We start from the raw sequence: 15,688 nt of genomic DNA on the forward strand, positions 1-15,688 counted from the left end.
GCCTCTTCCTCTTTCTGTTGGGGTACCCCATGGCTCCGTCCTTGGGCTCCTCCTTTTCTCTCTCTATATCTCTTCCCTGGGCCAGTTGATGACCTCCCATGGCTTCGAATACCACCTAAATGCTGACTACACCCAGATCTATCGCTCCACTCCTCAACTTACCCCCTCAATCTCCTCACGTATCACAAACTTACTGAGTGACATATTCGTATGGATATCACACCACTTCCTCAAACTCAATCTTTCTAAAGCTGTGCTTGAAATATTTCCTCCTCAAGGATCCCCTCCATGTGACTTTACCATCAAGATCAACAGCACAACCATTGCTCTAAATGTGATGCGATTTGCCCGCGATTGTTGTGCGATAGAATCTAGCGGCAAAACTGGCCTTTATTAATCGTGTGAAACTTGTCGCCTTAAGGCCCCATTCACACCTCCGCGCTCGAAGCTCCAAAACGCTGGAGGAGAAATAAATCCGTTTTTCTCTATGGAGTTGGTTCACATCTTAACTATGAGACGCCTGAAGCTCAAAAAAGTTCTGGAGCTCTTCTTCTTTTTTTTTTTTTTTTTTTTTTTTTTTTTTTTTTTTTTCTTTTTTTAGCTCGAATCTGCATTTTTTGTTTCTTAGAAATGCATGGAAATACTTGATTTGAGCGTTTTTGAGTGTTTTAGTGTGTTTTGTCAGGCATTTCTTAATGTTTTTCTGCTCAAATGCAATAAATAAATAATTAAATAAAATGCATAATAAATAAATAAAACCCAAATAATACTAAAAATAATAAAAAAGAACCCTAACACTTGTATTAATCCCAGACCCTAATATTAAGCCTAATCCTAACCCCTAACAAAATAAATAATAAGTAAATAAATAAAAAAAAAAAATGTATCCCCTAACCCTTACCATAACATTTAACCCCTTACAAAATAAAGTTAAAAAAAATAATAAATAAAAGTGGATGAAAAGCTCAAAAACCTAGCAACAAATGATGAAACTGATATTTTTCTCTACTGGCCAATAAAAAAACGCTGTACAAAAATGCTCAAAAACGCCCATACAAATGGTTTAAGAACTTGTAAAAAAAACGTAGCGCTTAGGTGTGAATGCAACCTAAAAGGAGCAGGAGCTTCTTTTCGGCGACAAAGGCGCATAGGACAGCCCATTGAAGTGAATGGACTGCCCTATGTGCAATGCAGGAAAATTGCCCACACAAAATCTTGAGCGGGAATGCGAGTTACGGCTTCGCAAAGTGTGAATGGGGCCTTAGTTATGAGGAACTTACTTGTCGACAGTTCTAAGTGAATGAAAATGTATTGCTATAAGTAATTGTATGAAACCTTTTTAATTTTTTTCTATCTAACTTTTGCAGCCGTCAAGCTCTGTGGAAACGTTCTTTGATTCCTTGGTAAAGCAGGCAGATATTCCGAACATTTTCTCCATGCAGATGTGTGGGGCTGGTCTGCCCACGACAGGGGCCGGAATCAATGGAGGCAGTCTTGTAAGTAAATCCAGAAGTGCTTTCAGCCTATACTTTTATTTATTTTTTTTTTTTAATGTCCTCATGTAGTTTTGTCCAAAAAAAAAAAAGCTCTGGCTGCGATACTCGTCTTTAGTGTAGAGCTGTCTCATGCAGTACCTCTTCATAACCACAAGATGTCCTCAGATATGGTTACCAGAATCTCTCAGTTGGACTGTATGGCATGATGACCTTGCATTCATTTACAGTACAGCACTGATGTCAGTATCCACAAAATATTACTGCATTGGTTTTAAAAAAAATAGTGATTGGAAAGTTGCACCACTAAAGTTAGCTATTCATCACAATAAAAACAATAGTCTGAGCCTCGGTTCACACTAGGGCGACCTGTGAGGCGACCTGGTCGCCTCACAGGTCGCCGCAGGTCGCCTCCCATAGGGAAGCTGCGGACCCGTTCTAATAGGAGCGACACAAGTCGCTCCGACCTAGAAAAAGGGTCCGGAGCTTCTTTGGGGCGACCAGGAGGCGACTGCCATAGACTTCAATGTTATGAAGTCCGTGGCGGGTGCTCCGAGGTCGCGGCGCGCTGCTCGCACCGCAATCTCGGAGGTCGCCCCTGGAAGTAGCGTCGCGGTAGTGTGAACCGGCGCTTAAAAAGTGTTGCGCTATCCAACCAATACAGTGCATCAAAACATCACATTCACATGACACACAAAAAGTCCAAAAAATAGTGATGTAGGGTAAGGGTCCTCCTTTCCAAAGTGAAATCTCTCCACCTGGTGAATTCACCGCCACCACATATATGGATGCCCTCTTGCCCTGGAAGAAGTCCTGTTGTGACGAAACCTCTTGCCCCGGAAAAAGTCCTGTTGTGACGAAACCTCTTGCCCCGGAAAAAGTCCTGTTGTGACGAAACCTCTTGCCCCGGAAGAAGTCCTGTTGTGACGAAACCTCTTGCCCCGGAAGAAGTCCTGTTGTGACGAAACCTCTTGCCCCGGAAGAAGTCCTGTTGTGACGAAACCTCTTGCCCCGGAAGAAGTCCTGTTGTGACGAAACTGGTCGGGCGGAGGTACATATCCTTGTCATCGCAGCTACCGGGAAGTGATAGCGGTTGCCATATCTAGTGGATTCGTTTATATGCCTGTTGGAAGCGTGAACCATGTAAGTGCACGGTTTATCATTAATAAAGAATACTCATAAGAGGTTTTACACTATCAGCGCTAATCTCTTTATTGGATTCACACCAATGGCTATGACGGTCTGAGGCGTTTGGAATAGTGTCAAGTTTGTGGGAAATCCTAAATGGTCCCTTTCAATTTTATGTTGGAACAACATCAGTGGAAACGCACTAGCCTAGTTGATCTTCCGTGATAGGAGGTCCATACTCTCTGCTAAGAGGACATCCATATATGTGGTGGGGGGATTTCACTTTGGAAAGGAGGACCCTTTCCCTACATCATCACTATTTTTGGACTTTATGTGTGTCATGTGAATGTGATGTTTTGATGCACTGTATTGTTTGGATAGCGCAACACTTTTTAGGACTATTTTTATTGTGATGAATATCTCACTTACTGGTGCAACTTTCCAATCACTATTTATTTTTTTAATACAAGTGCAGTAATATTTTGTTGATACTGACATCAGTGATGTACTGTGGATGATGCCATAGGCATACAGTCATAGCCCAACTCTTTCTTTCTTTCTGGTCGCCTTATCTGAGGACATCTTGTGGTTGTGAAGAGGTACTGCATGAGACAGCTCTACACTAAAGACAAGTATTGCAGCCAGAGCTGCTTTTTTGTTTTGTATTTTTTGGATAGCGCAACACTTTTTATGACTACTGATGTCAGTATGTCATTGCCAATTTCTGCATCGATAAGGACCGGCCATCCTAGAGAATAGCCAGACAGGACCCTGCAATGTGATGTGACTGGCCTGAACCCATCAGAAAAAGTTTATAAAAAGTATATTATATAGTCAGCCTTAAAGGGTGGGAGCATAGTGCCTTGGAAGGGCTTTCTTGAAGTTGGCCCAAAGTTTTGGAATTCAGTTAAGATGGTCTGCGTCCCCCTCTGAGAGATTTTCCTTCATTTCCTGCTATGCCACTGGAACAGGAAATTATGGGATTTCATAGATACATGGTTGGCTTTAAAGTGATTGTAAGCCCTTACATATACCCAGTGAAGTGACTGGTCTTAGGTGATACACAGAGATTAAACAAATCCTCCTGCATAGGTTGTACCTGTCTATCTGCAGTCTTCTCACCTCTACATCTGTTCAAAGTCCGGAATTTGGAAATAAGGGGGCGGAGAGCTAAAATATACACTTCCTCAATTGAGGACAGCTCTGAGAGCTGATAGGACGGAAGAGAGACACCGCATCCACACAGCACACAGGAACAGAGCTGAGGCTGTCAATCAGCTGGAGATCCCTCCCCTGTCCCCTTTTTTCTTTTGGTGGCAGGAAAACTTGTCAAAAGGGATTTATGCTGATAGCAGAGGAACAAGGCAGCAAATTACACCTAATTGAGGCAAGTACACACAATAGAGGGATATGCTTTGTTCATATTTCATGTCTGAGGTTTACAACCACTTTAATCATTGTTGTAGCCTTGTTCAAAATTGAATACATTTTAAAGTGTACTCCCAGACATTGACCAAATTTACTCCCAAACCTCCCTCTCCCCCCTTTAGATCTTGTCCCAGAATTTGTTTTTCTCTTCTATTGTTCCTGTAGCAAGAAACAAATTTCATTGCTTCCTGTGACATCACCATGGAAAGAAATACCCAAAAAAATGTAGGCAGAGGGCAAAGCGGTAGTCACTAGTATTGCCTGTGGTCTCCCTGCAGCTCATCGCTTCGCCATTATAGACTTACTATGTCTTGTTCTGTGCCTCTGCGTGAAGGTGGCCATCATGGTAGAAGAGAAGGACTCCTCATGCCAAAGCTGCTCCCCTGATGACCAGTGATCAAATGTCTGGTGGGGTCATATCCAAGAATTAGTAGGGATTCTTGGAATATAAGAGGAAGCCCAGATGCACAGAATGAATGAAGCCGGAGCAGGGAGATCCTTGCACTGCAGGTCCTCAGGTACAGCTTCCTCTCCAGCAAAGAGAACCGTGATCAGCACAGTTATGAGATTACCAAATCTCACCCTGAACCTGGAGCGACAGGCAGTTGGATGCAGCAGTGCCTTGGATGCTCCTACACTGCAGATATATAGAACTATGAGGCTAAAGGCACAGGAAGTGCACTTCTATTGCTCAATAAAAATTCAAGACAAACCATGTATTTTTTTTGGGGACACAATTAACAGTTTTAGAAGATGGCACATTTTTACTTTTTGAGATCATATCCAATTTGTTTGCATTTGCAGGTCATGGGTGGGCTAGAACCAACGCTGTACTCAGGGGACATCTGGTATACCCCCATCACTGAGGAGTGGTATTATCAAGTGGAAGTTCTCAAGTTTGAGGTCGGGGGGATGAACCTGAACCTGGACTGTAAAGAGGTACGAGGTCTATTAAGGATGTGTAAAGTATTTGTCTTATTTATGTATTCATACTTTTTGTGCCATTGTTATCCATTGAGTAATGCAGAAAGTTTGGAGCTTAAAGATGGACTCCACTCTTGCTATCAAAAATTTAAATTTCAATCCTTAAACTTGTCCCTGTATAAAAGTGGGAAAAAAAACATACTTATTAGTCCATGGAGTCTGGTGTTGTCTTGCTTGTAGGGAAAGTTCTCCCTAAACTGCTTATTTCTGGCACCATAATCTTTAATTCATTTCCGGCACGTGCACAGATGTACAACGGGGATCTTTGCTAGTTCTAGACCGGGCAGATCTCTGTTGCATGCGCTGGACCCATTGCGCATGTGCAAACGCACCGCAAACTTCTGGCAGACATCCTGCACCATATAATCCCGCAATCTGCACCCTGAAATGAGTGATGTAGAAATCCTAGGAGGCAGTTTGTAGGACCATGTGCATTTGCAGAAACGCTGCAACGAATCCCAAAGTAAACCCCCCCCCCCGTATTCCGTACATGTGTAGGGGCTGAATATATCGCCCCTGGCTAGGCATGAATGACAAACCTGAACTGTAGGGAAAGATAATTAACTTAAAAACATTAAATAAATAAAAAAGGTTAAAAGGGTGGAGGTCTGCGTTAAGTGATGCTCTTTATTGGCTAAATTGATGCAAGCTGATGGGGCCCCCTAGCTCCCAATAAAATCGTTAATGTTTGTTCCTCCTTGTAACCAATTTCAGTATTATTTAAAAGCCCAAAGATGGGACCCTGAAAGCCTGCGTGCGTAACAACGTTTTATATGTATTTATATGCACAATCAGAACATTATTACTATGCGTGGCAGTTTGTTTTATGAGACTGTAAAACTGTTTACAGATTAATCTGCTTGTATTTCCTGTAGTGCTTGGTAAACAAGGTGTCCATATGTTTAACCATTAAATGTCGGATCAGGTTTTTCTGGCTGCGCGAGTCCGTAGAGGCTCCCGGGGCAGGGGAAGGCGAGTATGCAGAAGAGTAGGTCTTGATGTCCAGGCTTACATTAGGGGTTAGGTTAGTGATGGGCTCACTTTAGAAGTGGGCGAGTGGTGGGCAAACTTTAGTGGTTAGGTTAGTGTTGGGCAAACTTTGGGGGTTAGGTTAGTGTTGGGCTCGCTGTAGTGATTGGGTTTTTGTTGGGTTCACTTTGCGGGTTAGGTTAGTATTGGGCTCACTTTTTGGGTTAGGTTAGTGGTGGGCTCTTTGTAAGGGGTTAGGTTAGTGGTGGGCTCTTTCTAAGGGGTTAGGTTTGTGGTGGGCTCTTTGTAGGGGTTTGGTTTGTGGTGGGCTCTTTGTAAGGGTTAGGTTAGTGGGGGGCTCTTTGTAAGGGGTTAGGTTAGTGGTGGGCTCTTTGTAAGGGGTTAGGTTTGTGGTGGGCACTTTGTAGGGGTTAGGTTAGTGGTGGGCTCTTTCTAAGGGGTTAGGTTTGTGGTGGGCTCTTTGTAGGGGTTAGGTTTGTGGTGGGCTCTTTGTAGGGGTTAGGTTTGTGGTGGGCTCTTTGTAGGGGTTAGGTTTGTGGTGGGCTCTTTGTAGGGTTTAGGTTTGTGGTGGGCTCACTTTGCAGATTAGGTTAATGGTGGGCTCACTTTGCGAGTTAGATTAGTGGCGGGCTTTCTATGGGAATTAAGTTAGTGGTGGGCTCACTTTATTGTTTAGGTTAGTAGTAGGCTCACTTAGGGGGTTAGGTTAGCAGTAGGCTCGCTTTAGGGGTTAGGTTAAGAGTGGGCTCATTTTGGGGATTAGGTTAGTGGTGGGCTCACTTTAGAGGTTTGGTTAGTGGTGGATTCACTTTGCGGGTTAGGTTAGTGGTGGGCTCACTTTAGGGGTTAGGTTAGTGGTGGGCTCACTTTGCGGGTTAGGTTAGTGGCGGGCTCACTTTGCTTGTTAGGTTAGTGGTGGGCTTACTTTGCGGGTTAGCTTAGTGGTGGGCTCACTTTGCAGGTTAGCTTAGTGGTGGGCTCACTTTAGGGGTTAGGTTATTAGTGGGCTCATTTTGGGGGTTAGGTTAGTGGTGGGCACAGTTTAGGGGTTAGGTTAGTGGTGGGCTTGCTGTGGGGGTTAGGTTAGTGGTGGGCTCACTTTAGAGGTTATATTAGTGGTGGGCTCACTTTAGGGGTTAGGTTAGTGTTGTGCCTTCATCCAGAGTGGGGATTCTCTAATACAGGAGCTGTGTTTCTGGGCAGATAATCAGCTGAAAACAGAAGAGGAAAAAAAAAAAACGAATGCAGCCACCACATCTAATGATTGCAAAATATTTTATTTGTGGTTTAGGATTTAACGTGGTTGCAAAACCAGAAGGTTTTTTATCGTAATGCATTCTATGCATCAAGATAAAAAAACCTTCTGTATGCAGCAGCTCCCCTAATACTTACCTGAGCCCGATCTAAATCCAGTGATGTTGCAGGAGTGTTTCTGCTGCCAGGGACTCTCCTTCCTCATTGACTGAGACGGCAGCGTGGCGCCATTGGCTCCTGCTGCTGTCAGTGAGCCAATAAGGACAGAAGGGCTGAACCACAGCTCTGTGTCTGATCGGATACACAGAGCAGTGGCTCGGCTCGGCTCGGGTGCCCCCATAGTAAGCTACTTACTGTTTGTTATTTTTTGGGCCAGTTTACACCACATAAAGCCCAGTGCTTTTTTTTCTGCAGCAAAAACGCTTGGAAAGTAGGTTATATAGTTTTCAATGGCATAGTTTACACCAGTGTTTACAGTTCCAGTGCGTTCCAGTTCCAGAAAAAAGTAGAACATGCCTCATTTTTCCTGCACTGGACTGTACTGGAACACTATAAAATGCACCAAAAATGCATTGGGACACACATGTCCTTATTTAGTTCCAGTTCACACCACATGCAGTCCAGTGCATTTTTTTCTGCATCGGAGTGACACGATCACAATTTATGGCTTATTTCTTTTCTTCCAGTACAACACCGACAAAGCCATTGTGGACAGCGGCACGACACTCCTGCGTCTCCCAGACAAGGTCTTCAATGCCATGGTGGAAGCCATTGTTCAGACATCTTTGGTAAGCTCTTTTTATATAAAGAATAACTGCTGTCCCCTATATGGGGTGTAACCGAATCGCGACCCCCACAATGTGCTTGTGTGCTTCCTTCACAATACATCTACCTTCAGTATTGAACATAGATGTCAGATATTCTAGCTGCCCCCATACAAAACTAGCCAAGAATAGCTTGTATAAGATCTGGAACCTTTGTTGATCAACTCACACCAAATATATACCCCACCGGGTCAGGTGCCTGATTACATTATCCTATGCAAATGAAATTGTGTACAGAAATATAATTAAAATATCTAAGGAACAACCAACACAACCAGTATCCTACTTTCCCACTAGCAACTAATAGATGACAGTGGTTTAACCACTCGCTGACCGCCCCACGCATATTTACTGTGGCAGGGCGGCTCGGCTGCACATAATCGCGTAGATCTACGCGATTATGTGCACGCGGTCTCGGCAGCGCACGCCGCCGGAATGATGCTCCCTGTGTCTTAGACACAGCGGGAGCCAGACAGCGGGAGGAGTGGGCTGGATTGCCGCTGGCCTCCCACGATCTTCGGGGAAACTGACAGGAGAGCTGCCTGCCTATGTAAACAAAGCATGCGGCTCTCCTGTCAGACTGGCACAGTGAGATTGTGTGTCTCAGCTGAGCTTTCACAGAGCCCCCCAACCACCCCACAGTTAGTAAGCACAATTAGACAATTTTTCAAAATTGTCGCTCTTTTTCTGTTTGTAGCGCAAAATCTAAAAACCGCACAGGTGATCAAATGCCACCAAAAGAAAGCTCTACTTGTGGGAATAAAGGACATAAATTGTATTTAGGTACAGCGTCCCAGGACCGCGCAATTGTGAAAGTTAGGCAGTGCCGCATCGCAAAAAATGGCCTGGTCATTAAGGGGGTAAAACCTTCCGGTGCTGAAGTGGTTAATTAACTTGAGCTTATTAACTAGCAGACTTGCCGTCATCAAGCTACTGAAGTACAATACACCTTATTATAAGTGTAAACACATCACACCTTCATACACAGACAATAGCAGGAGGCCACCAGTAACAGACTGTCCATCTCCTACGTTGAAGAACATGGAATCCACATCAAGGCAAAGCCCTGATTATTCAGAAGTCACAGACTTTATGGCAACGGTCTACAACAGTCTATGAGGCAAAGCTCATACAATGTTCTATCATTCTGATACAGTGGAACTAATGTATCATAGGTTTTTTGAGGGATATTGTGGAGAAGTATCAATGTCCCATTTGAAGCAATCAAAAACACCATTCTCAATGTCCTTTAAGTAGTTGTCCATCACTTTCTTGGTCACCCTGTGCCCCTAATAGACACAGGGTGACTTACACATAAGAGGGACCTAGGGAGCTGAGAGAGGGATTTATCAACCTCTCTAAGGTAAGCTGGGTTCCACGGGCCCCCCAACCAAAGTGACTCCCATCACATGGGGGTCCTAAGCAGCCCATATGTTCATGAACACACGGGTGGTATACCACAAGGTTTACTACAAGAAAGTGAAGGAATAATAGAGACATTCCCATAGGTCTAGTTCACACTATGACAGTGTGGCCCCCACCCAGCAAAAAAAAAATCTGATTTACTCAAAGCCAAATTCGAAATATGGTTTTGCATATTGATGAAAATTTTGCTGGACATGCTGATGCAGGAAGTGAAATTTTAGCTGTCATGTTTTCCAACCTTTTGCATTATTTTTTTTTTTTTTTTAAGGTAAATATGTTAGCAATGTGAAGCAATGTATCCTAACCATTTAAAGTGGTACTAAAGCTTCATTTATTTTTATTTTTTTTTAAACAAACCTGTTCTACTTACCTGCTTTGTGCAATGATTTTGCACAGAACAGCTCCAATCCTCTTCTTTTCGGGTCCCCCGCTGGTGCTCCAGAAAAAGTAGCTTGCCCCAGGGTCACCACTGTGTGGTTGCTCCCAGGCTGCTGCTCTATGCATTTATAAGACACATAGAGCTGTGGCTCGGCCTCACACGCTCGCTCTCTCCTCATTGGCTCACTGGCTGTGATTGACAGCAGTGGGAGCCAATGGCCTCCTGCGTCTGTCTCAGCCAATGAGGAGGGAGAGTCCCTGGACAGCCCAGGCTTTGGTGCACATTGCTAGATAAGAGGGAGCTCAGGTAAGGATTTGTGTGGGGGGGGGGGGACGCTGCACACAGAATTTTTACCTTCACGCATAGGATGCCAATTACCCTGCCATGCACCACTGTACCCAGATGAATTTTTATCCCTTTATGAGCTTTGAGCACTCACTGTGTTCATTCATAACTGAAGCATAGTAAACTGTGTTTGCTGTGCTTCAGTTTGTGAATGAACAGGAAGCCACTCAGCACAGAGCACTTCCAATTCATTCACTGTCCAGTGCAGCTGCAGAGAAAGGGACTCAACAGTGAGACATAAAGGGTCTGTTTAGATGGCACTTTAAACCCTCCATCTCCTCCTTTATTAATCAATCAATACCATCTTCATTGGTGGACAGTGGCCCTTTAAGATCCCTCACCTTTACTTTCAATCTGTCACAATCCTCCTTCCTGTGTTTACACACAATCAGCCTATATACAGTGGATCAGGGGAGCTGAATGTTTGTAAACATCTCTAGTGTTTATGCTTGTGATGGCTGTAATTGGCCTACAGTGTTCACAAGGTACAGAGGTACTCTGAGAGGCTCTGTACATTGTGACTGTGATCTGAGCTGTCACTAGCCATTCGCAAGCGTGTGGTTTCTGAAGTGCCATTTTATAAACCTCACTTCAAAACTACTTGTCCCTCCACCCCTTTTAATTCCTTCCCGCCTGCTGCACACATATATGCGGCCCATCGGCTGGTTGGCATTAACACCAAGTGGCTGCATATATGTCTATGTGTAAACCATTTATTGTGCTGAGAGCATCCTCCCAGTGCGCTTCCAGCACAGTAACTAAACTGTCACGAAAAGCTCCCGATGCACTTGCAATCGGGAGCTTTTGATCATGTGATCGCTGTGACAGCCAATCACAACCGTTACCTGATCGGAATGCCTCCACCTCTTGGCACTTTAATCCCCTTAAAGGGCTGGGAGGCTGTGGTGGGAAGGGGTTAATCTAAACCCAAGCTATAACCTTCTTCTTTTTTTTTTTTTTTCATCGAATGATCCTTTTTCTGACACCGCATACCACAATGCACAGTAGTGCCCTTGCAGTGCAATGCAGAGCTGCTTTGGGGCGTTACTGCAACACATACGTATGAAGGGGCCCCTGGTGATCCAATCCCGTGTTAGCAGCTTTCCCCTGATTACTGTGCATAGTGAGCCTCTGCTAATTTAGTAAAAGGATCTCCATCATGTAGAAAGAGCCTTGTCTCCTTCTCACACTCTTGAAATATTTTGCATGTTTGCGTTTGGTACCACTGGCTGCCTAAAAGGCCTGGAGGATGCATGTACGGCAATGATGGTCAACTTTCTGGATATGGGGGGTCTCAAGTGCGCCCCCTGACATCACCAAATGGCCACACATAAAACAGCACACGCATAACAAGATATAGTCAAAGACTATGGGGATGATACAAGAGCTGGTCAGATTACAGACATGATACAAAAGATAGTCAGAGCCTGTGGGCATGACACCAGAGATGGTCAGAGACTGTGGGCATGACACCAGAAATGGCTGAAGACTGGGCATGACACCAGAGATGGTCAGAGACTGCAGGTATAATACAACAGATGATCAGAGACTGCAGGCAAGCTGCAGGACATGGTCAGAGCCTGGTACCACACTTCAAAAGACAGTCATAGCATGACACAAGAGATGTTCAGAGACTGCAGGCATGACACGAGAGATGGTCAGAGACTGTGCACATAACACAAAATGATTAAAGACTGTGGACATGACATAAAAGATGATCAGAGACTGCAGCCATGACACAAGAGATGGTCAGAGACTGAGGACATGAAACAAGAGATGGTCAGAGACTGAGGACATGACACACGAGATGGTCAGAGACTGAGGACATGACACACAAGCTGGTCAGAGACTGAGGACATGACACACAAGCTGGTCAGAGACTGAGGACATGACACAAGAGATGGTCAGAGACTGAGGACATGACACAAGAGATGGTCAGAGACTGAGGACATGACACAGGAGATGGTCAGAGACTGAGGACATGACACAGGAGATGGTCAGAGACTGAGGACATGACACAGGAGATGGTCAGAGACTGAGGACATGACACAGGAGATGGTCAGAGACTGAGGACATGACACAGGAGATGGTCAGAGACTGAGGACATGACACAGGAGATGGTCAGAGACTGAGGACATGACACAGGAGATGGTCAGAGACTGAGGACATGACACACGAGATGGTCAGAGACTGAGGACATGACACAGGAGATGGTCAGAGACTGAGGACATGACACACAAGCTGGTCAGAGACTGAGGACATGACACAAGAGATGGTCAGAGACTGAGGACATGACACAAGAGATGGTCAGAGACTGAGGACATGACACGAGAGATGGTCAGAGACTGTGCACATAACACAAAATGATTAAAGACTGTGGACATGACATAAAAGATGATCAGAGACTGCAGCCATGACACAAGAGATGGTCAGAGACTGAGAACATGAAACAAGAGATGGTCAGAGACTGAGGACATGACACACGAGATGGTCAGAGACTGAGGACATGACACACAAGCTGGTCAGAGACTGAGGACATGACACAAGAGATGGTCAGAGACTGAGGACATGACACAAGAGATGGTCAGAGACTGAGGACATGACACAGGAGATGGTCAGAGACTGAGGACATGACACAGGAGATGGTCAGAGACTGAGGACATGACACACGAGATGGTCAGAGACTGAGGACATGACACAAGAGATGGTCAGAGACTGAGGACATGACACACGAGATGGTCAGAGACTGAGGACATGACACACGAGATGGTCAGAGACTGAGGACATGACACACGAGATGGTCAGAGACTGAGGACATGACACACGAGATGGTCAGAGACTGAGGACATGACAAACGAGATGGTCAGAGACTGAGGACATGACACAAGAGATGGTCAGAGACTGAGGACATGACACAAGAGATGGTCAGAGACTGAGGACATGACACAAGAGATGGTCAGAGACTGAGGACATGACACAAGAGATGGTCAGAGACTGAGGACTGTCACGGAACCATGAACCAGACGTACAACAACAGATAAGTGAAAATAAGACAGCTTTATTGAAAAACAAGCTATAAAGCAAAAGTCCAAACGGATGGCGAAACCAATGCAGAGTCTTTGCGAAGCCAGGGGTCAGGAACCAGCAGGGTAGTCAGACGAAGCCAGGATCAGGAACCAACAGGGTAGTCAGACGAAGCCAGGATCAGGAACCAACAGGGTAGTCAGACGAAGCCAGGAACAGGAACCAGAAGTAGCAGCAGTCTTAGTAGCATGTGAACACAGGAGGACCAAGCAGGGAACTGAAGCCACAGACCTCCTATATATATGAGCTAGGCATCCAGCTCCTCCCAGTGGGAAGGAGGAGCCGCAGGGTGGGAGGCTACAAGAAACCCAGAAACCAAGATGGCCGCCAGCACATGTCAAACGAAGGAGAACAGCAAGAAGGTAAGACCATGACAGTACCTCCCCCTCAAGGGCCCCTCCTCCGCGGAGTAAAGAACGGTTTCTGAGGGAAGCGTGCGTGGAAGGCTCGGAGCAAGGCAGGAGCATGGACATCTGCGGAGGGAACCCAGGAACGCTCCTCTGGACCATAACCACGCCAATGAACCAAAAACTGCACCCGACCGCGGACCAGGCGTGAGTCCAGGATATTGCTCACCTCATACTCCTCACGATTGCCCACTCGGACGAGGCCGAGGAACCGAGGAAGTGAAACGATTACACACCAGAGGCTTCAACAGGGAGACATGAAACACGTTGGAGATCCGCATGCCAGGAGGAAGCGCAAGGGCATAGGCTACCGGGTTTACCCTGCGAAGCACTCGGAAGGGACCAACAAAGCGAGGCGCCAGCTTGGGAGTGGGCACTCGAAGGTTGAGGTTGCGGGTGGACAACCATACACGGTCTCCGGCCTGGTAGGAAGGAGCAGGCGCTCGTCTGCGATCAGCCTGGAGTGTCTGGCGCTGCGCAGAGACCTCAAGGGACTTCTGGATCTGTACCCAAGAAGCACGTAGGATGGAAAGGTGATCCTCCACAGCCGGAATATCCTGGGGAGAGAATACCTCCGGTAACACGGCAGGTTGGAACCCATAGTTGGCCATGAAGGGAGACGTCCCAGAGGAAGAGTTCACCGCCGTGTTCCTGGCAAACTCAGCCCAAGGCAGGAGGTCAACCCAATTGTCTTGGTGATCGGAGACATAGCAACGAAGGAATTGCTCCAAGGCCTGATTGGATCGTTCTGCGGCCCCATTGGACTGAGGGTGGTAGGCCGAGGAGAAGGAGAGATGAATCCCCAACTGGGAGCAAAAGGCGCGCCAGAACCTGGACACAAACTGACTCCCCCGATCCGACACAATCTCCTTTGGCAAACCGTGCAACCGGAAGACCTCCCTGGCAAAAATCGTGGCCAACTCCTGTGCAGAGGGTAACTTCTTGAGAGGAACACAGTGACACATTTTGGAAAACCGAACCACAATCATGAGAATGACCGTATGGCCTCGGGATGCAGGGAGGTCCACAATGAAATCCATCCCCAGGTGTGACCATGGGCGCTCCCCGGTGGCTAAGGGTTGCAGAAGGCCCAACGGAAGGTGCCGAGGGGACTTACTCTGGGCACAAACGGAGCATGCCGCTACATATGCGGCGATGTCGGAACGTAGGGAAGGCCACCAGAACAGACGTGAAACAGCCCAGGACAGCTGATTCTTTCCAGGATGCCCCGCGGTCTTGGAGTTATGGTAGGTTCGCAACAACCGAGTGCGCAACTCCTCAGGCACAAAACATCTGCCGTTGGGTCTCCCAGAGGGAGCACCAGATTGAGCCGCCAAAATCTGCTCACCCAGGGGAGAGGTCAGGCTGGTGCGAATGGCAGCCAGGATCTGATTCGGAGGTATGACCGAAGTCGGAATCGACTCCTCCCTGGACAGGTCGGAGTACTGCCGTGATAAGGCATCAGCCCTGATGTTCTTGGAACCGGGTAGGTAGGAGACCACGTAATTAAAACGTGACAAGAACAGAGCCCATCTGGCCTGACGTGGTGTCAATCTCTTGGCCTCAGAGAGGTAGGTCAGATTCTTGTGGTCCGTCAGGATGAGGACCGGAACCACCGAACCCTCGAGCAAGTGCCTCCATTCTTTAAGAGCCTGCACGATGGCCAATAACTCCCTGTCACCAATCTGGTAGTTGCACTCCGCGGAAGACAGTTTCCGGGAGTAAAACCCACAAGGAAGCAGAGGACCCTCTGGTGTTCTACGCTGAGACAGAAGGGCGCCTACTCCCGTCTCAGACGCGTCCACCTCGAGGACAAAGGGCAACCCAGGGTTGGGATGCGACAGAATCGGAGCCGACACAAAGGCGGACTTTAGAGCCTCAAAAGCTCGGATGGCCTCGGGCGGCCAGACCTGGGAATTACTGCCCTTCCTGGTCAGATCCGTGAGA

The 15,688-nt window shown here is 46.5% G+C and overlaps 1 protein-coding gene across 1 annotated transcript in view; it reads left to right on the forward strand.

Moving 5' to 3' along the window:
• The window catches only part of BACE2 (beta-secretase 2), a 106,318-nt gene that overhangs the window by 67,187 nt on the left and 23,443 nt on the right, over positions 1–15,688 (forward strand). Inside the window, exons 4-6 of the mRNA XM_082245628.1 lie at positions 1,368–1,496; positions 4,854–4,988; positions 7,964–8,065. Of these exons, the coding sequence (XP_082101754.1) occupies positions 1,368–1,496; positions 4,854–4,988; positions 7,964–8,065 (366 nt within the window). The remainder of the gene's footprint in view (positions 1–1,367; positions 1,497–4,853; positions 4,989–7,963; positions 8,066–15,688) is intronic.

This window comes from Pelophylax lessonae, assembly GCF_965119305.1.
Source record: "Pelophylax lessonae genome assembly, chromosome: 2".
Taxonomy (NCBI): domain Eukaryota; kingdom Metazoa; phylum Chordata; class Amphibia; order Anura; family Ranidae; genus Pelophylax; species Pelophylax lessonae.